Source organism: Vollenhovia emeryi, unplaced genomic scaffold, assembly GCF_000949405.1.
Source record: "Vollenhovia emeryi isolate VEMERY1.0 unplaced genomic scaffold, V.emery_V1.0 DF939152.1, whole genome shotgun sequence".
NCBI lineage: Eukaryota > Metazoa > Arthropoda > Insecta > Hymenoptera > Formicidae > Vollenhovia > Vollenhovia emeryi.
Genome location: NW_011967214.1, coordinates 1,309,036 through 1,332,129, shown reverse-complemented (window position 1 = coordinate 1,332,129; position 23,094 = coordinate 1,309,036). Strand labels below are relative to the sequence as shown.

Below are 23,094 nucleotides of genomic sequence, written 5' to 3'. Positions count from 1 at the left end.
AGTCGCGTGCGAAGGACTAAATATGCAAACGAGAAATTTTTAACGGTAAATAAGGATAAATATTACATAATATTTGCATAGTAAACAGCGATACTAACGTAATTAGTATCGTTACAGCGTGTGCATTAATGAAACAGTTCCCGCCGTAATATCGCGGCAAGTTTTGCGGCAGTCATAACAGCTCTTTGCGCAATCGTAACAGCTCTTCGATAGCTATCGTTTCATAATTTATTTCAGGATATCGTGGCGGAGTAAGGACTGGCGGGGTGTCGTGTGACGGTTTGCACGGCGATCTATTGCCGCGTGGAAACATTATAGGGAAAAATGCAATCGAGTGTTACTGTCGGATCGTATTATACGAGCCTAAGGTTTCCGCGGGGCGCTCGTGTTTCTCGAATTTCACGAAGCGCATTCCGCGCGGGCGGTGAACAGAAATGCGACGATTGCGTCAATCTACCGTTTCGCGGAATAATTGCGAAAATGCGGGGGCAAATTTTCCATTTCGCATAAAAATTGACTCGCGCGCCCCCAGAGCCCGCGCGTCAAATTGTACTATAAATATTCATATTTATCTTGGCAATTTGAATAATCTTTTTAATTTCCGGTAACTCCGGTTAAAAAGGTTTAAAATAAGGTAGACGTGCAATTATGCAAAGTGTGTATTAGAACGTTGAAAATTATTTTCGCACAGGCGAGACGCGGCCTCGCGCGTGCGCGTGCGTTTACCAAAAATTTTCTATTTTCACGTCGCGCCCGAAAGTCGCGTTTTCATCGTCGAGCCGGCGGACGCGCGCGCGATATTGTACCGTCAGGAACATGATTCGAAAGTTTCTGGACGACCGCGGTACACATTAGCAATAATTACCCCGTTATTTTGTTGCGAGCGCGCGGCCGGAGTCGCTTACGCGCGCATTATACGGCCGGACTTCGCTAAAGACTTCCTCGCGTATGTGCCGCCGACAGGTGTTTACCGCCGTTGTCGGGATTCGCGCGGTTGGTTTCCACGGCGTTCGCTTAACAAGATTCTCAAATCCTCTTAAGCGCTCGGTGCCCGCATTGACAAACTTGACCTCGCTTTCTCGAAATCGATACGCGCGGAATCGCGCCGTCTCGGAAAGACGATCGTCAAGTTGCGGAGAATAAAGGTAGGTACGTGTTCAATGGTGTCGCTCGTCGCTAATATTCAGCGGCAAACGAGCCCACGTGACTTCATATATCGCTGACTTCAACTGTCGCTCGTGCAAATGGGCGCAGCAGCGATAAATTTGTGCGACGATATATTAATTGTGCTGTAAAGTCAAAACTCCAAAATGTCGTATCAAGAAAGATATCACGAGTGGACCTGTCAACTTGCCGCGATTACGTAGAACAAAATGACGACTGCGAATGCCCAAAAATGCCCCCCAAAAATGCCCAGTAATGCCGCAAATCTGCACACCATTTTAACCTCGGGTTTTTAATCAAATGAGTATTAGAGAAATCTGTATTTATTTCTTGTACCTACATCTTCCAGTTCCATGTTCAAACTCATTTTCACACTTATTGTGTGAGAGCGACGTCGCTAAAAATTGAGCTCAATCCAACTTCTCGAAGGCGTCGCTGACGGCAAGAAAGCGGATAAAAATGGAGAAGGATTCAGTCACGTGACCACTTATCGCAGCGACAAGCGACATCACGAAATCGTACCTTAATTCTGTCAATTGAAGCCATAGACATAGTAAATATAGACCGAGCGTTCCATTGAATAAGCTGAAGCTTATGAAGAGAGAGAGAGAGAGGGGGGATGATTTAAGAAGACTTTCTTTCTCTGTCTTACACCATCGTAAAAGAAAAGAATCGTGCCTGCGCAGTACTACACGGGCGTGATTCTCCCTTCTCACGAAAGTCTTCTTAAATCTTCTCTGTCTCTCTCTCTCTCTTCACAAGCCACAGCTTATTCAATGGGACGCTCAGTCCTATATACACTATGCCCATTTTTGAAGCTAATCGAATCACGCGGTTGAAATGATTTTAGGAGCCGCTTTAAGAAAGCCATTTTCATTCGAGACATCGCGAGACACTCTCGATCCGACGATGCGCCTCTGCGCGCTGTTATCTACGTAAACGTTCGCCTCCGACGGAATAATTAATCACCTGCGCATAATCTAAGATCGCCCGCTTTGTAAACACGATACCCTCCCTCCGCGCGATCGCTCGCTACGATTAGATCCATCGGGACATTCTGCGCGACGCCAAATCATGACGATTGCCGAACCTCAAATACGTTAAAACGCACCGTGGAGCACTTGTCTTCTGTATGTTCTGACGAGATTAGAGTTCCCGTGGCTTAAAACACCACTTGTGCCTAATTCTACGCGGAGGGAATTTTCGTGGGACAATACGGTATTTTCAAGAACTGCATGTGAGTTTTGTGAAATTTTACCATACATTCTATTACTATACTTGATATTCTATACTTGATATTCAACATTCTTCTTCTTTAATTCTTATTTAACTTGCGATATCACTTCATCTCCGTTCGATAGTGAGATAATCGTTTTCTCATGCATCACTCACAGCTGACTGTCCCTGGCATTTGTAGCGACTACCAGGCATTCCAGTCGCCGACATTGCCGCCTCGTACCGTTGAATCTGACTTCTCGGCTCGATATTCAGATCGTGGATTAATCCCGCGCGTAGATTGTGTCGTCAAAAGTCCGACAGCCGGCTCGTCGGGGCGCACGCAAAAAGGCGCCTTCGGATACAAAATTGCTTTCGTCTCGCAAAAGCCCCTTGCATAGAGCCAACTAATCCGTGCCAGTTTCTAAACGGTTGCCAATCATTTCCGGTTCTCGGATTAGTCGCACGTCGAAAAGCCAGCGTGCCCCGCTCGTAAGGGCGTGAAACGGCCCCGGTCCCTGGCAGGACCTTCCGGGCCGACGCGGAGAGATGACAACAATGTGAACCTGGGGACGAATGTTGGCTTCGTAAGCGGCTTACAAGCGACTCGCACACGCGTCCAAGAAATGATATTCCGCGCTGAGAAAGATCGGTTTTTTCACGCCTTTCTCAACCCGCTAGAATGGAGTGCATTGATGCGACATTAAAATCCGTACTAAAAGAAATGTATGGCAGAAGATACGAACATTTACTATACTCTGAACGCGTTCATTCGATACTCGTGTGAATTTGATGCACGCTACAGTGACGCGATCGTTATTGGGTTTATAAATTATGTATGTCACAGAAAATTCGAAACTTTGGCATTTCGGATTTCTACTCTTTCTTTATAATCGGATCTTTTGCCTCTCAAATTGTTCGGTATGCCTTAGTGCGCATGTCATTTCAGGCTTTACATTTTCGTCAACCGCGCGATGCGAGTAAACGCTAATGCGATAAATCGCAGGTGATTAAATGAGCAATCGGCAAGACATCGCTTCCGGAGAATAGCGGAAAATGTGAAAATAGCGCCGTGACGTTCTGGGACATAACAATATGGAACCAGACCATGAAATTAATTGCGGTATATCGAGGTAATTCATCGACTGATATCTCTTTCGCAAGGTCGCATCTAAATTTTAAACAATTTGCAGTTTTCCCGTTTGAACGCTCATTCTGGTCCTAAATGAGCGTTTAAGCGGGAAAAACCGAAAATTGCGTAAAATCGAGATACGACCTTGCGAAAGAGATCAGTCGATGTATTGCCTCGCATGCGTTCCGCTTCGCGATTAGAACGTCGCTACCTTAAATTGCTCTTCGTTAATAATGCTCCCCGCTCATCAGGCCGACGCACGAAACGCGTGTAATTGTCGCGTAAGGACATAACCAGGACGATAATTAGGGGCTCGCGATCCTCCGGCGAGAAGTAAACAGCTAACGAGCGATCGGCGGCGCGACGTATGATCGATGCGTAAATCCGCCGGCAATTACGTCTAGCTGTTAGTCCGACGTTAATAATTTTCTAATCAACGCCGCGTGAAAGATCGATCGTATTTGTACCGTGACGAGGCCACGGCGTCGCTCGGTCCCGCCGTTGCGCGACGGCGGAATGTAATAATCGAGACGGGAAATTGGAATGGACGGACGCAGCTTTAACGGCGGGGAGAAAGGGGGAGGAAAGGAGGGAGGGAACTGCCCCGTAAAAAAATCGCCTGGGCCAATCTACGTGAAAGCGTGCGGCGCGGCAATTACATCGGCGTTACTCCTCCTAATTGTCCCACATTAATAATTCTGCGACCGCAGCGCATGGCGTACCACGGAAGGTGGATACCACTTACGCATTGGCGATTATGGTCGCGGCGCGAGACCGCCGTCTGATAACGAACGCGGCGTCATTAGCTCGAAAAAGAAGGGCACCGCGTGTTTTAATACGCGGCTCCTAATGCGTCCCGTCGCCCTGTTACAAGGGGGTCAATTCTGTATCTTGCAATATAGCGAAAATGTTATGGCACATGGACGAAAGAAAAAGAACCAAGCCTATCTGTGGACCATCGGATGACGGCGTCTTGTCATGGCAAGCTGATGCCGCGTTCGGTCAGATGGGCGGAGAAGAGTAGGAATAAGGTATCGAGAGGCAAATGGAGGAAGGAGTAAGAAGAGGATGATGAAAACAGAGGAGGATGGAGAAATAGAATGGAATTAGGGATAGGAGAAGAGTAGGTTTATACAGCGCAATGAAGAAAAGAGGACAGGTGTGTGCAGAGTAGGCACACCCACAGAAAAAATTTCCGGGTTCAATGTTATTACACTTGAATGTATCATAAAACAGGATCGATATAGCGCCAATCATATTTATTATAGAGAAAGGAATACTTTAATCTTAAATGAAAAATTCTCAAATCTAAAATAAAACAATAGTATGTATCGTCTTTTATCGAATATCGCGGTGCCAGCTTCGTGCGTTGCAGACGGAGGGAAAATTTATTCTAAACGCAAGAATGTATAAACTTACATTTGTATAAGTTATTCTTGTCTCTCAATATAGTAAGTTAATCTTTTTTAATTCGATAGAGAAGAATAAGAATTGTTGATTTTATTTTGATATCGTCTTATTTTTATGCTAAATGAGATTGTGAGAAATATAAATGCGTCAAGAATATTTTTGTCTCGGTAACAGAAATCCTTTCTAAGAGTGCAGTAATAGAATGCGGTGCGGGAATGGAGGAAGCAATGAATGAGAGTGAGCATGAGATAAGGACATAATTGTAAACCAAGTACCACTTCTTGGCATGTAAGTTAAAGCGCGATAAAGATTGATTGGACATAGTGACAATGTTAAGAATGAGCGGCTGTGTCTCTTTCTAAGAAGTTAGCTCGCTTTTAACATTTTCGCCGTAGTCCTCGCGACGAAATGTGGACTGCGTCTTCGTTCGCTGTGAAAAGCTGGTCCTACGCGTTGCAATAAGCAAGCGTTACAGAGATTATCATTTATGAATAAATGTAGGGGACTTGTCGATGCTCGTAACGCGTAGACATACTAAAACTTGATCACGTAACTAAATGGCTTTCTAATGGACGTCATACTTTGTTGTGACTTTCTGTCATCGATATTCGTTACGGAGCAAGCAGTATTTGTCGACATTACGTTCTTCGCGTCTACAAATCTGATTAAAGCCGAATACAATGCGCTGACGATATACTAGTAAACCCGTTAATAATTGGCCAGTGGCTTAGATGCTACTATTTTGTTATTATTTAAAGAATTACATTTCAAATGTACGAGCCATTAATAAAAAATTGTGGCGAAACGCGGTGAAAGAAATAAGTAATGAAAGTTATTTGAAAACGTTCACTGCCCGATGACAATATTCATCCCGCGTTTTGGCCGTCGCAAAATATTAAAATCAAATAGTAGACGCAACGTAGAGGGCAATAAGAGCCAGACGCTAGATGTTAGGTGCGGATATAACAAACTCTATGTTATTTAGTAGAAATTAACAAGTCAAACGTTTCGACCAACTTATGTGGTCCACAGTATAAAAAATAAAATTATAGATGGTAATTGATAAGATTTTGTATACTGTGACATTCTCTTTATATACTAACTGCGGCCGTTATAACACATAACAATATGTTGACCCTGTATTTTTTCATATATGATCGTCATTGAAGAGGACCTCATGAGTTGGTCGAAACGTTTGACTTGTTAATTTCTATTAAATAACACAGAATTTGTTATATCCGCACCTAACATCTAGCGTCTCGCTCTTATTGCCCTCTACGTTGCGCCTAACTATTTGGTCAGTCACACAATATTTATCGCTCGATGCAAAGAGCGCCATTTTAGTATCGCATAAAGAGTTTGCACGGACTTCTCTGTTTGCCTTTTGAAAATGCGTTTGAGCAATCTCGAAGGATGACGTTTCCCTATAGCTAACGCTCCTCGGTAGGCGATCGTGTATTCAGTCCAAGGCGCAACAAAAACATAAGGGCAGCAGCGAGCGTAGCCACGTTCGCACGTACATGTCGCGCGGTCCCGCCGGCAAGTATATCCCTTATCGCGGGCACTTTTCCCTATTCCCCCCCTCCCTCCCCCGTGTCACCGTAGCGCGGCAAGGACGACGATTATCGATTACCATGACGTGACTCTCGAGATTTCCAAACGCCGCGCCGGGGCTGGTCATTGGTCTTGTCCGTGAAACACTTAAGGGGAGTTATAAATAGCGGCGCGGTGCAAGGTGCGAGCCGTCGCGGCGAGTCAATGTCGTGGAAAAATTGGCGCCTTAACAGCCCGCCGATGTTTTCACAAGGAAGGAGCGCCGGATTTAGTTAGCCGCGGAAGCAGTATTAGTGTTACCCGCCGCTGCCCGCCGCCGCCGCGTCTAATCACATCGCCGTCGTCCGCGTAATTGTCGCTAATGCGCTTCTTTGAGGAAATAAGCCGATTACGGAACAAACAGCCGGCTTAGTCGTTATAGCGAGCGGCTTCGTTCGAGCGTCGCGTTTAAAAACAAGCAGCCCAGGGGAGAAAAGGAGGACGGCTCGGGCCCGGGGAGAAGAAGCTGCGAATTAACGGAAATTGTGCCGATACGCTCGGCACGGGTCACCTTAATAGCACCTGCCGACGAGTTTCCGAGAGAAAACGCCGCGACCCGCGCGGCTCTCAGCCACGGGCTTCTATATAAACTACTGGACTGCTACGCCGAGCTGAAAAGTGAGACAAGAGTTCCGCCATGTCTCGTTAGGCCGGTTTCTACATTGGTCGCATCGTAGTGTCGCAAGAGTCGTAGACTGGTTCTAATTCAACGCTGATCGGTCGAATCTATGATTTGCGACGCTTGCGACGATATGATCAATGTAGAACTGGCCTTAGGTAAATAAAGTAGTATGTGTGCATCGGTCTATCAGTGACACGCGAACTTTATTTACCTAACAAGACGTGGCGGAACTCTTGTCTCACTTTTCAGCTCGGAGGTAGCAGTCTAATAGCATAAAGAAGTCTGTGTTCTCAGCGATCTCGCCACACGTAGAGATACGGAATTGGCTAATCTCTGCCTAGATATTCAAGGTGGAGATTAGCCAATTCCCCTGAGTCCGCCATAAGTCCTCAAAAGGACTTTCCGCCGGAAGTACATCATTGCTGTGTACGGTACGAAGATGTTTCGGATGTGTTTGGATGATCAAACGGTTGACACTATCGTCAAAATCGATGTAATTTTGAAGAAGAGCTAGAAAAAATGTTGTGGCATATTGTGTCTCGTATAAATTCGCAAATGCCATGCAACTCTTAGTAATTTTTATAAATAAAAGCTTTAACTTAGTTTATGGTACATAACGTACTTCCGGTTTTGAGGAAACACGGCGAACCCAATTAGAAAGAGGGTCTACTTCGATCAATCACTCTGCCTAGAGTGATTTCTTGCCGTGCGCGGTTTGTAGCGACGCGCGCGTTTATTAGAGTAGAAATCGAGTAGCGAGTATAACACTTTTCAAACAAGCATTATATTTACATTTATATCCTCGCGTCACGAAGTTAATAATTTGCGCACCCGCGTAGCCGCGCGGTCTTACGGGTAATTAACGTGAAAGTTTCGCCGTAATTAAAAATCGATCCTCCGACGCTGCGCTCGCGAGCCCCCGACGTGCGTGCGCGAGCGCGCGCTTTTGCGTAACACCGGTGGCTCGAATTTCTTACGAAATTCGGCGTCGTTCGGTCAAAGAAGTTACGACAACTCGGCACTCGGTCGGCCCGAGGGATTGAACTCCGGAGGACACCGGGGCGCAGGTAGAAAAGATGAATGAAACAAATGAGGGTAACATAATTAAAGCTTTCGAATGCCGAGCGCCAATTTAGAACCATTAGAATTCCTAAACGTTGTCGGCCGCACTGGGGCACAGCAGCCCCGCAGAGGAAGAGAGAGACGTTTATCTCGGCGGAGATATATCTGATTCTCGAAAGAGGCGTTCTCCATGCGCGCAGCCAGCGACGGCCGACGTGATCTCACCGATTGGGACATCCGGTCGGGAAGGACCGTGTCCCGCGAGTGTCCTTGACATCTTCGTGAAAGTCCACCCGAGCGATCAGGTGAATAAACGAAATCACAATACGCACGTTTCGTAACGGACGCGACTGCGGGCTATCGTTTGACTACCTTTCAGCCAAGTGGCAGTTTTAGTCATCGATGAAGGCAAAAACACGTAATGTTCTTATTTCTTTATTTCTCTCTCCGTTGCGTACTTTGAGAGCCACGTAGAAATGAAAGTATCTTGTTTATCTATGGGCGGGCGATGGAGGAGAATGGAGCGGACATCGGATTCGAATTACTTGTTCGCGAGATATAGAAAAGATTTGATAAAGAATGATTATTGATTGATTGACAATTTTTTAATAATTATCGCGTGTCTCACATCTCGTTGCTTGAATTACCTCTGTTCTCTGTTCGTCTTTATCTCATTCCTTCTACAGTACAGTCTTTCACAAATTCAACTGCTCCTATCTCGGTAATGCGACTACGTTTTATCGACGTGTGACTTAAACAAATAGAGTTAAGTCAGGACCAGTGTGATACAAATCAAATGTGTTAAATGTCCTAAAGTAACGGCGCGCAGGACAGGTGGAAAACGCAGTATATGAATTCACATATTAGACTAAAATTATTGGGCTGCCTACACCTTGCTCGGACCTAGAATTTGACGTTCTCGTTTCTTATTTAACACGTGTCTTCCTTTCGGGACCAAGTTCGTGACCATTGGGGCATACACAGAGAGAATTTTCCCTGAAAATTTACCCCGAAAGTCACGTAATCGTGGGACGACACGGCATCTCGTGGAGTTTTATGAATTTTTTTAAACTTTACCATACATTTTACTAGTAAAATGTATGCTAAGTATAGTTACTAGAAAAATGTATGGTAAAATTTCAAAAAAACTCACGAAGTTGCTCAAAATGCCACGTTGTCCCACGATTGCATAATTTTCAGGGTAAATTTTAAGAGACGATTCTCTCCGTGTACGAGTCCCGCTTGCAAAATTTAAAGAGACTCAACGGTGCAACGTGCATTCTATTACTGAAAGAAATCAACAAGGACTTGAAAACAAAAAAAAGCATTGCGCTATAAAAGGGTCGAGAGAGAGACTTGGAGGTATTCCTAAGAGAGTTATATGTATATCCCGATATCGCCCCGGCTTCATCACGTCGTTGTACCAAGCGACGAGCACGGTTTCGAAAGCGTGTAATAAAGCGTCATTTACCATTGGACGTAACGGAAGCGCCGTCGTGGTGGCTGGCGTCGCTGTCCTCGTCTAGATTACTGTTGCTCAAGGACGTTCTGGACTGATGCCTGACACTGAGGTCCCGCGGCGTCGAGGGTGGACTTCCGGGTGGCTCCTGGCTAGGCAGCCCGGATTGGTGCATCTTGCTGGACGCACCGCCCAGAATATCGGTGATCATAAACCTCGACCTCTGCGGCATCGTCGTCGAGGCGTCGCCTCTTTCCAAGCCGTTGTTGTTGTTCAAATTGCTGCTCCGCGAGTCCAGCCCGTTGGAGAGACGCTCCACCGCCATGCCGTTCCTATCGACGATGTTCTCCAGCCGATGCGCCTCCAGGCCGGACATCCTGCTGAGATTCAGACCGTTATTGGCCACGGCGACGCCACTGAGAGCGGCCACGTGGTGGTTCTGTTGATGATGGACCGTCATCACGGTAGACGCAGGTGCTTCCTTCGGGCTACGGGCACCTGCAGGTGCCTCTGTCGCCACCCCAGGACTCGCCCGGTACCTGGGAGACAGAATCTTGCCGACAATGACGACGTAGTCTGACCCAGGAAGAGAGATCGTGCCGTCTCACTTTATTTCAACTTCACTTCACTGTATCCTCGGTAGACCCAATGTCACTCCTCCTCGTCTCTCGCGCGTACGATTGGCGCGTTGTCCGGCATCATTCGACGCTCAGTCTTAGGATCCGTCGCGATCGAGGGGTTGCTTTTCCTGACGAGCGGGTCAAGAGATCTGTTCCCCGACGGGCGATCGCGTCGAGAACATGAATGCCGGTAACCCCCAATGAAGCTCGGCCTCAGGGACTTCGGGACTCGTGCCCGCGTGCCGCGGCGCCAGGGTCTTGAAACCGCCAGCGGCCCGAGGGTGATTTAAAAAGTCGACCGAGGCGACGATCGTTCGGAAAAATCTGGAGCAAATGGCGCGTGAGACAGATATTTGCGTCGCGATGCGTGGTGCACCTTGCACTTCCTCCCGCTCAACTCGGTCGCTCCACCTCCGCCACCACCTTCTTCCCAGGCGCAATTAAGGGGCCGCTCGGCACGGCTCCCTGGTTAATTGCTAATTGGCCACTTAACATAATTGCCGCGCATAAGAGCGGAGCCGTCGGCCATTTCCGCTTTTCTTTTTCTCCTTTTCCTTGCGCGTTCAATTATTAATTATTTTTATATAAGACTCTTCGTGGCACGTTCTCCTCTCACTTTTGCACGATTACGCGCGCGTCGACGTGTACCTCGCCTACGAAGGCAGAAGCAAGTTCGGGACCGTTCGCCACGCAGCCGTTTAACCATGAAATACACGCGATATCTCTAAAGAAACTTTTTTATTTTCACGTTAGCCCGCTCTCGACGCAGGTCACAATTGTGTCTGATGAACGAGCGATCACTTCTACCAAAGTCCGATCGGTCCAGCAGGTTGGTCTACCTCGACCACGTCCGTTTTGAGAGTGTTCTATGTTCAGCCGGTTCGCTTGTCACGCGTGCCAGGATTGATCACTCTCGCGGCAAGACTCTCGTCAACGATGACCGACCTCAAAAATCGGCGATATACAGTCTATCAACACTGTTCTTCGGATTGCACTGTCACCTGACAACACGTCGTTCACGTTTTGCCACGTTGTTATACCATCCAGTTCACTTTGGGCAGAGTCGAGCCAAACCCTGACAAATGTCTGCAAATTGAATATCCGTCGCGGGAAATCTGCCGGTTGGCAGCGCGCCTTTCCGGCTGCTGGATTCCGGAGTAAAATTCGATCTGATGCGGAGTCCGCGTCCTCGCCGGACGGAAGAATCGCTCCGCTCGGCCTGCCCAGGGCTGAGAACGTAGTCGTGCACGCGAGACGTGCGTGTGCATCGAGTCGCCACGACTGGTCTGCCTGTACTGAGGACGGCAGTCACCTCCGCTCGTTCCTGGGCGGCCATATCGGGACTCCGACACGCCCCCTGTTCGCCCCACCACCGCCACGGCCGGGCCAATCCCGCTCGTCGCCGTTAAGCATCCCGCCAATCCCGAGCGGAGCAACTTCGGCGCCTCCGCTATGTGCCACGGCTACGCCCAAGTAATTTGAAATGTGTTTCAGCGGTAATTCGATATAAAATTGTAGTTAATATCTTTCATTATAGTCCGGACGGGGGGAAGGGGGCGCCCAAGCTCCTCGCGCGGAAGACGACGATGGTGGGAGGCATGGGAGCAGAGGCAGGGTACAGCGCGGGGCAAGGGAGGGGAGGGAAGGTAGCAGGGTGGAGCGGGCGGTGATACTGGCCTCCCACTTCCAGCTCGCTCTCCTCGAGATGGAACAGCGAAGCGGATCGTCGGGAGAGGGAGAAAGAGAGGGTCCAGCGAGACCTGGCTGGAAGGGGTGAAGTGCCATCGAAACGGAGAAGGGTGGTCCCAGCTCCGCGAACTTACTCCGCGAATTTACGAATTCACGAGGACGAGCGGGTGAGCGAACGAGCGAACTCGGGAGTCCGGGCGAGCGAGCGCGCCGTTTTTTGCTACGCGGACCTTTTTTGCGCTCCCCTGTCGTCGATGCTCAAGAAAAGGCTCGTTAAGCATATCAAAGAAGCACGTTGATTAACCCGGACTGTGTTGCCGATGTCGTCGTAGAGTGACGTTGAGCGTTCAATTGTGCAATAATAGAGTCAATTAGAATAACGATGTCGATACATTCGCCTAAATGGCGAGCAGTAAAGCCAACGGCACATGACACCGTTTTTCCTGCTGGATTGCTTAGTGCCCATCTACAATAGAGATTTTAAACTCTAAGCCTTAAGAAACTGACTAATCACAGTCGCGTATTCTACTCATACTTGACTATGATTGGTCAATTTCTTAAGGCTTAGGGCTTAAATCATCTATTGACTGGGACTTACGTGAACCAATAAGGATGCAGAGTTTTAGATCAGGTGACTCAAGGCTAAATCCTGATTGGCTCTCGTAAGCAATCCAGTAGGAAAAATATGTAGTATCGTTTAAATCGTGTGCCGTTGTCTTAAGTTATAAGCGAGATGACGACTGTCCATGCAAAAGATATCGCGAAATCTTTAAGAGTGAAGATTCATATGAGTTTTACGTGATATAGATGATAACTGAAATTTAAAATCTTTCGTGAAAAGGCAGATGTTAGGAATAAAACCGGATGCTGCTTATAGTTGTTGGAAGTGAGCCATCTCTTTGTTCGCCGTCTGACGCGTGGGAAGGAATAGAAATAAATTTGTGCAAAAGAAAGTTGAGTGACATTGTTCGTGTAATAAAAGATCATTGCTCTCTATTTTTTCCAAGTATCACGATTAAAAACTGGCGAGCCAAAAATAGCAGCTGTTTTACGACGATTTCTGATGCGCTTCAATATTGGGGGAAAAACTACTTTGAAAATGTATTTAAAATTTCACACACTCGCTGAAAATATAACAGACCTGTAAATGTAGCACACGAATGCAATTCCTGATATACGAAATATATTGGAACGATTATTCTAACATTAGCAGAATCGAACCAAAAGGAAATTAGACACGGCGGAGTTGGCAGAAATCACAGAAGTATAAAAATTGGGGATGGTGACGTCATTCAGTTAGAGATCGTGCTTGTAACATCATTTAATTAAAGGGCAACGCGAATTGCATCTGTATATGATCCCATATGGTCTACCATATAAATGCGCAAGTAGAAAATAGCCACTGTAAAATAATAGACTGCAAAAATTTTCCAACATTTGTCGCAGTATAAGTTAAGTTTGATTGTATAATATGCAGGATATAAAACAAGAGTTCGTGAATTTATAACTGAGCGCATTCATAACAAGCTTGTCTTTCCAATTCCATCACATTTTACCGCACATGCAGTAACATAGCTAAAATTTATTAGCAGTTCCGTTCTCTTTATCGTTTATCGATGCTCGATCTTAACGTTAATTTCGCATCGTAAATGGAAGGTCCGTAGAATCGGCTTGCGGGACAGCTCATTTCTGTGGAAGAAATTAACGGAGCCTGTAATGTGATCGTCAAAGCGTGACTCGACACGAAAGCTGGTGACTCGTAAGAAAATGCGCGCCGGCTAATTTTTTCACCTTTTATTTTACACGCACCTTTACGCGCGTTGCCCCCCTTCGGATACGGCGAACAAGCGCGATCGTGTTGCACGGGCTGCACCTGAGAGAGAGAGAGGTGATGCGTTCGTACGTACACGTCTCATTAATTAAACATGAGAATTAGCCACGAGTGTCGCACCCGCGGGGCAACGAAATGAAAAGTTAACGTCGTTAAAGGGCATACTTATTGCTCGGTAATTGGCTTACTGAAATCTCCGTGGAAAGCTGCACGGATGCGGCTCGAATGAGTAGAAAAACTCAACGCTAATTACTGGGGGTAAAAAAAGGCGTTTAAATTGATATAGCTTACAACGTCTAAATATTCTCAACGCGAGCTCATGAACGCGTAGCATAAAATAAGGTCGATTTATGATAATATTATGACGATCTTGATTGAAAGAATCAACGTAAATATCCGCGTGTCGGATGCGCGCAATTCTGAATTATGTATATGTCGAAACACACTATCTCTTGCAATTCAGATTTGTTGCGTTCATGTTTATTCTTTTGAAAGACATACAGCATAAAATCCTCCTTAAATTAAGTGTAACTTGAAGCACAGACGCATCTCGCCGGATATTGTTGTAATCTCTTTTATTTTATAACGTCACTAATATATCATATTTTTTGCAATAGAGAGTTACTGATATTTTTTATATTACGAAATTTAGAACTGACGTGTACGAGATACGTTTACGACGTCTACATGAAACAGAGGACAATAATTACGCGACGAGATAATTTATACAAAATAATGTACCGTTTAATGGAAATATGAAGTTAACGTCGTTAAAGTGCTCCCGGTCTTAGTAGGTCGGAAATCTCGAGGAAAATTTCCTCGAGGCACTTTGACACTTTTTAACACGGAAAGCAGCCTGAAGACATTAATATGGATATAATATGGATATCGCGCTAATACCCAGACAAGTAGTATCCACGTGTACGTCATTAAATTTACATGAGGATGTGACTTGAGTCTTGCGATCCGGTCGGGAACACGAAGTGAAAAGTTAAGAGCGTTAAAACTGCTCCTATCAACGTGCCAATTAAGCCTCATAAATCCGAGACCCTCCGGCTGGTCCGTAATGACATTTTTCAGTCACTTTGAAACAATGTATAAACTTAAGCTCAACATATTCAGGGCAAATTTTCCGTAATCTACACGCCGTCTTACCCGCTCTCTTTCAAACTTTAGAAATTTTATAGCGACGAATTATGCTTTTTCCCAATAAAAAATAGTAACGCCAGTTAATAGTTTTACGTGTTTCAAAAATTAAAATTTATGTATGTATGTGTGTATAATTTTCGTTTAATTAATTAGTTTTTCGAAATCAGCATATCTCATCGTTATACAAAATGTTCGCGAAATATTTATCATATCGGTCAATCGAAAAGCCAACAGATATTGAACAAAATAAAAACAAAACGCGAATAAATTTGTTTATCAGCTATCGTTAAGGCCGAACCAGACTAGCAATCGCCGACTCGGATTGGATTGGGAGTGGCGATTGACGATTGTCCTCTAGCCAATGAGAGCAAAGCAGCCGGCGATTTAATCGACTCTCATTGGCTAGAAGACAATCGCCAATCCCAATCCAATCCGAGTCCGCAATTGCTAGTCTGATTCGGCCTTTAGCCAACCAGTCAGCCTCACACTCCTCACGCTCGCTTCGATGAATTAAAGTCGCTAATGCAATGAGACAGCGCGACATCGATGCTCAACTTACTTTGCAATCCGCTTTTAGCAGCTGCCGTTAAAAGCGGACATTTGTGCATACAATCGAGGCTCAAGGCGAATATACACGATAAAACTTCTGAAATTAACGATCCTGTAAAACGCTCGTAAAATTCACCCAGATAAGAATTCACCTTCCACTTGCTCCGGCATCTTCGCGCCGTATCGTCCGCTACGCAGGACACACACTCATGAGACACAAATTACTCCCACACGCAGCCGCGAACTAACGCAACCTGCTTTCGTTTGGCGAAACGAGACGCGCGCTCGTTTTCTTTCTCACATTGTACCGTACTTTCGTACGTCGTTTATCGAGCGAATTCTACGTATGACTGAAGTAACGGAGATCACGCAGATCTTACATAAGGATGAAAGTGAATTTTATAGAAAAGAGCAACGAGGAAATAGAAAATTCTATGCAATTGTTATTCATTGAAGAACTTCATCCCTGGCATCTATTGTAAAACACTTTTTGTTTCTGCAAATATTGATGTGACATCTCTCGCCATGCCCTGCCGGAAATAATTTTACAAAATTCTACAAAAAAAAATATACTGCCAGAATCTAAGAAATTCTACGTAAATTTAAAAAAGTGTATGAAATTTTTGTAATAATTTTTGTAATATTCTACAAGTAAGCAGACGTTTTAATTCTTTAAGATTTTGTTGTTCCTTAAATTTTTAAAACTAGTAAAGTTTTGTACTAATTTTTACAAAATTGTACATTTTCAGGAAATACTACTTGCAATAATTTCTTGATTAGAGAATATTGTAATTTGTGGTACTATTTCGTAGATATTTTTGCAAAAAAATTAATGTTTAAACGAAAATATAACAATTTCTACAAATTTCTATTTCAAGTCAATTTTTTGTAACTATTTACAGAAATTTTTTCCGCTAGGGCGGATGCAAAAGATACAAGACATTTTTCTAGAACTTGGACACAGTTCTTGGATCGTGGACACAAGACTTAAGGCCTGTGTCCTTTTAAGGAATAGCTGCAAGTTGATTGGCTACACATTGCTCGGAACTAGAACTTGAACCAAGTCGTAGACGCAGGTCTTAACGACGACATCTCAAGTAACAATAAACGATCGCTTTCCCCCAACTAAACGAGTTTTTAAATCGATTCAATGTTCTCTCGTACTCTGTCATCTTTTCTAGCGAGTTCCAACCCGCGAGTGCGTAGATCCTCTCTAAGGATTCCGGGATGACGTTACGTCACAGAGGCCGAATTTAAGGGGAACAAATGTGACGTACGAGTACATCGAGCCTCTTAGGCGCGCAACGGCGCGGCGGCAACACCATTGAATCGCGCGTGCACACAACGAGCCGCGTATCGTCGGCCGTGTGTACCGCTCGCAAAGTGAGCGTGGGCAAACACGTCAACGGGGCGCGCGCTCGCGCGCGTACGCGCCCGGCACACGCACGCGGTAGACCTCATACCGTGTCCAATGCATATTCATACGGCCATACATTATACCGCACGGTGCACGGCTCGGGGGCCGTGGCTGATCTTAGATTAAGGTAAACGCCGGTTAAGTTAACGGCTAAACTTCCATAAGTCGGGAGCCGCTCGCATGCGCATCGCGTCGCGAAACCCCGAGGTCGCCTTCCCGTTTCTCTCCGTTCATCCCCGTGCCGGCTACTTTCCCAGCGACCGTCGATGAAGACACGCGCGATCTTCTGCCGTCAAAAATATATTTTATTTCGATATATTTGGTTTTGCACTCTTGCCAATTTTTCATAAGATTAAAGTTACATGTACAATGTTGAAGTCATTGATTGAATCATAAACGTAGCAAAAATAAAGTTCACTGTACATGCTAGTAATAACACAAAAAATTAAGATATTAAAAGTAAATACATATAATAAACTGACGATACTTATGAGATGTCGCAGATAACTTTAAAAGTAACGGCAATTTCATCACTATGCAATGTACAGTGATGGACAGAATGGTCGCAACACTTCTTGGGATGAGTTTAGAAACGCGCATTTAGATTCAGGGTTACGTTCCAAAACATTTTCTCTGCGGCTGGATTCACACGTTGACAGAAAAGCAGAAGAGTCAGAAATCCAATCAGAACCAATCAGAGCTCTCACTGGTAGTCGACAGTTTCAACTTTCTGCCAGCAGAGTGTGCTGTTTACTACCAACGCGAATTCTGATTGGCTTCTGCTTTTCTGCCAAGGTGTGAATCCAGCCTAAGGAAAATTTTACTTGAGAAATAGATCGAAAACGTTCAAAATGGATTCGGAATGGTAACTGTACAGTGATGGACAGAATAGTTGCGACACTTTTTTTAAATGATTTTAAATGATTTTAAATGAAAGAAAAATAGTATCGCGTGCCTTTGGCTTTACATCACTGTTATTCGCAGATATTTCAGTGATCGTTCAAAGATCTGGATTTTATATAATCAAACATGATTATGCGCGTTAATGCTTTAATAGTCGCCGCATCTTTCTGGATAACCAATGAATACTTCACGAGCCTCAATGGTGCGAGCCCGTAATTTTCCACGTGCAGAAAAAACCTCGCACTCTCCAGATCCTCGTACTTACGAGGCCTGTATTCGTACACGTATACGCCCAACGCCTCTAAGCTCGGACGTGCCGAGAACTTGGCGCGCATACAGTGTACTTACACGCGGGAGATCTTTGTGTATCAGCCATGCCGCGCCGTAAGAGGCTTATACACGTGAGAGACCGTTGCGTTTACGAGGCTCGGGGCGATCGCCTAGTTTCCCTCGCGGCAAAAGCCGCCCGATGCGCTCGCGCGCATTCTCGCTCATCGTCGGTGCGTGCGCGGCCCCGCTTAGCAACCCGATCCGATCTTGCGTTTGTTATGCTAAGTGCTCATTAAGATCGTAATGCGTTCTCACGAACAGGACGGCGGAAATTTGGCGCGCGAGGAAGGAACCGTAATGTTCCGGTCGAAGGTTAATCGCGAAGTCTTAGCGGCGTCCACCGGAAACGAGAGAATCCGAAGATAGAAAATCTCCTCGCGGATGTCGATGTAAATGCGTCGTTTAATTAAACAACTAAGTACGCGCGCGGTTTGTTTTAATTGTAGTGCAGTTAAATTTCAATAATCTATATTTGTTTTTAATTTTAAAAACATACAACATATAATACGTTATATACAAGTAAAAAATCTTTTTACAAATTGCACAGAATTATTGAATTCTAGATGAAATTCATCCAAGAAGTGTTGATAAATGTTATTATTTCAAAAAGTTACTATTAAGAGCTGTTAATGATTAATAACATAAATAATGATAAAATACCACAAATAAAAAAACTAATGATAATACCAATCCCAGCGAGAAATGACTCGTCGGTCGATGTCGAAACGATGTCGAATCGACATCGACACCGTCGAATTGGTGTCGAATTTGACATCGTTTCGACGAATCATTTCTCACTGGGATAAAGGCAACCACTAAAATAAAATAGTTTTTTTTTCTCCGAATATATTGCGTATTATGCAAATTATTTCAGACAAGTCATAGATGATTGAAATGCCACTTCATAACTTCGTTATTACGTAAGCTCTCACAATTACCAATTCCGTCAGTAACGAGTTAACGGATGGAAAGTCAACGACCAATTAAGGAGTGCATAGCTGGTCGATTTGTTAATATCTTTTGCGTCAACTCATTATGCACGGGATCGCGCAAGACATTCGAGTTTCTATGAAGCGGCGTGCATGAGAAATTAATTAAGTCCTGTGTAAAAAGGATGGATGGTAGGAAGGGACCTTCCAAAGCGGACGTTGCTCAAAGCGCATTTCTAAATCGACAATTTGCCGTCGTGGTTGACGAAATGGATTTGTTAACGTTCTATCTAAATTCAAATACACAAAGAAGTTGTGAAATGCAGCATTTGCGTGTTGGGCAAGAAATCAGCTGTTAACAAAATAATTAGATGCGTTAAAACTAAGTTATTCGATTTTTTTATCATAATAACATTTCATCATCGTTACACTCGTAATTATTACTAATATAATAATTAATACCGATGATTTTAACAAAACTATAAATGTAGAATGTTTCATATTTAATATAATTTGTATATTTAAAATATTTTACAAAAATGCAAAAGAAGAGTGGAACGTTAGTACACGTGGAATAAATTCTTTCTGCAGGAAACTTGTTGAGATTTTATAATTGACGAAATTAAATTGATCAAAAATTCTTCCTGCTAATTAAATTATGTCCGAGCGCTTGATTAAAATTGTCATTTATTTTCAATACAGTAGTTTCAGACATCCAGTGTCCGAGAATTATACGTATAATGCATACCTTTCTCGATTTGTCGCGGCGCGGCGCGATTTGCAACAGTTACCGCGGGGTGACACTTGCGAATTATCCATTCCCGAAGAGATCGGATTTCGTCTAAAAGCCTCCATTACGGGCAATTTGCATTGATAGCGAGCAAGTGCCTTGAAACCCAGCTAAAGGCCACTTTGCGACAATACGTTTTCAGTTTCGCAGACAGGAACTTTACTACTTTTAAAGAATTTTAACATACGAGTAAAACGTCTACGTGGAGATAAAATTGGTGCATCACAAAAATTCTCTTGCAGGCAGTTCTAGAGTACAATACGCTACACGAAGTGTAATAATTTAAATCGATAAGCGTGAATTGGCTCTCTATAAAAACCAACGTAATTACAATTATCGCATTGATGCGATAGAAAAAGAATGTACTGTAATAATCACATGAGCGAAAACAATATGTAGAAAAAGAAAAGAAAAACAGATTATTAATTTCAGATGTATTTTATTGTACGCAGAGTGAAGTTTAAGAGTTTCTCCGTTTATCAGGCCAAGCGTTGCCATTCGCGTAATCAAACTCCTCCACAGAACTTATTATTGATTCATTCACATGTTGGTTCTGTGCCAAAGTTGACCATCGAACGGTCTTTCTCGAGGATGGCGACTTTCTCCCCCCCCCCCCGTCTCCGCTTCAATCACACCCGCGCGCCGTTGTACTCGTTAGAACGTAATGGCGTGTAGGTGGTAGAAAAAAGCGTTTCCACGTAATGGCGGCAGTTTTCTATAGCAATTAAGATAATATTTGCATTTGAGGGTTGTGATTTCCTGCAGGTGTTTCGATCGCTGAGGGTTGTAGGCCTCGTTAGATATAGCGTGTGTCCCGTCCGTTACGTACACCAGCGTTCTCTCGTGTTGATTGTTAAGCCTCGCATAAGCGTAGAACAAACCAGCGCTCCCCAGATCTTTAAAAATCCCCGAATTTGAAAGTGTTAGCTGACTTTGACTCGAGACTTAAGGAATTAAGAGAAATTATATATTACATAAAAATTCATACATATAAATTTTTAATATTGTTGATTTTACTCTTCAAGTGTTCTTATAATAAATGATATCAGTGACCATAAAATTTATCTGTACCAACAAACTACATTTTTATAATAACTTTTATATCTTTAATTCTATCAACAATATTTTGTACGCAAGTGTAAGTAATAACTTTGCAAGCATCCGTTGCGATATTTTAGGAACAATAATACAACGCCAACGAAAGTGAGAAAAAGTTTGTAATTGAATAAAGTTTGCGACAGCAAGATACGCGCGAAATCACAATACTTGGATTAGAAAGGCGTTGGGTTTACTTGAAACTTGGAGATCATACGCCAATGCGTTTTGTTCACACATCCACATGCTCTGCCCTCCTCTTTCTTTTTCGTCGTGCATTACGGAACGTTCGACACAGAGAGACATGCGAGAGTACAAGCGGCGCACGTATGACACATCGAGGGGGTTCCTATGCATATACGTGCGCGAGGAGGGCGCTCTCCCGAGGGGTGAGAATTAGTCCGGCGAAAGGCCGGGCGAGGGAAGCGGGCGATGGTAGGGATGAAGGTGCCGCTATTAGATCTTTCTCATACTGATAAAACTGTATAATGGACTTAATCGCTTTGCGCCCAGCCCCCGGCTAAATTTTCGTTATTTTTCATGGGTCCCCGACCACAGGCCGCAGTTCGGTTATCACCGTGGCGAATCTACTCCCGTTTTTCGCTCTCTTTCCCTCCGTCTCGCGTCCGCCTCCGCTCCGCTCTGTCTCATTCGCGGCCCTTTGTTCTTCGTCCGCAAATCCATTGATCCTGCGGGACGTGGAACACGCACATCCGGCTGATACCGGTGCCGAACTCGTCGACAAGTACGTCGCATTTGCAAGCGTACTTTTGTCAGCACGTAGCAACTTTACATTTCACTACTCGGAGCCCCATCGTGGAAGCTTTTTATCCTACCGCGTTCGAATAAAAATTGCAATCGTGAGTCTGACATTCAAATAGTTTTCAACAAATCTAATAATTATTATAAAGTACTTTAAAGACCGAAGTTAGATATTTAATAGATTTTGCCGATTTATAAAAAAAAACACGCAAATGGATATATTTACGATATGATAATCTTACACACGATCGGTCTCGCGCGCGCGGTATTAGCTACGCTTATAGTATACTTGGCGCGAGACACTACCATGTCTCTTGATATTAATGTCTTTAAACGTGTTGCTATTTTTAATAACGAATAAATACTTCGAAAATTTTCCCGAGGCTTCCGCAACCTTTGAAATTCCAAGAGAGCGCTCTGCACACTTACACATATCTCATGAAACCTTTAGTTGAATGTAGAAAATGTAATGATTTAAATTAAACACAATAATGTTTTATTCATTGGCGATCCATCTATCTGAAGATTGATTTAAATTAACTTACTCAATATAAGATTAGATATAATGGGCCAATAAGCTAAACGAGCGATGTAGGTTTTAAAACATTTTAATAAATAATGTGATATGATCTTAGTCTATAAATTTCTTGTCGATATTTGGTGAAAGTATCTGTGTAATATATTGCTTACTTGAAAGTCAGAACGAACCCAGTTTCCGGAGTAGTCAGTTTTTTAGAAAATCAGATAGTTATAAGATGGTCCAGTGGTATCAATCTTGTTCCATATTGGCAGATGTAAAAGGGATTGGTCAAGATATGTCCAACTAATTTTACACAATTAACACGTTCTTAACGAAATCAAAGTTCCTAATTGAGGAATTTAAGGTAAACGTCCCAATAGCGGACCATTTAAGACGCTTGGAAAATTGAAATTGAATTTTTGTATATATTAACAAATCTTATTTATAAGCGGAAACGACGAAACGAAAGCTTGGATTCTCTAGTTTCTGGAAACCATCCAATAATTAGTTCCATTGGTAATAGTTGATTTGATTTTTTCGGAAAATGCGAGAAAAGGAAATGTCCCAGTACCCAGCCATCAGTTTTCGGTTATGTCCCGATACCCGGCCACTCGATGTCCCTATTACCAACCACTCGCAGATGAAAGCAGACAACTTTTTTATTTCAAAGAATTTAAAGGACTCAGCCGTGACAGGGTGGTAGTGTCTAAATATTCTATTCTAAATTTATTGCGAAAAAATATCACCTCGGCCAGGGTTTGAACCTGGACCTCCCTCTCGCTAGGCGGACGTCTCAACCATTTCGACCACCGAGGCACATGGTAATACTCATCGCAATAAACAGTCTAATGTC

At 44.1% G+C, this 23,094-nt stretch overlaps 2 protein-coding genes across 3 annotated transcripts in view; one reads left to right on the top strand and one right to left on the bottom strand.

The window, feature by feature from the left end:
• The window catches only part of LOC105565464 (homeobox protein B-H2), a 40,426-nt gene extending 28,858 nt beyond the window's left edge, over positions 1–11,568 (bottom strand). The window contains exon 1 of the mRNA XM_012018702.1: positions 9,670–11,568. Within this exon, the coding sequence (XP_011874092.1) occupies positions 9,670–10,117 (448 nt within the window). The 5' untranslated portion in view covers positions 10,118–11,568. The remainder of the gene's footprint in view (positions 1–9,669) is intronic.
• The window catches only part of LOC105565465, a 69,256-nt gene that overhangs the window by 43,839 nt on the left and 2,323 nt on the right, over positions 1–23,094 (top strand). The window lies entirely within an intron of this gene.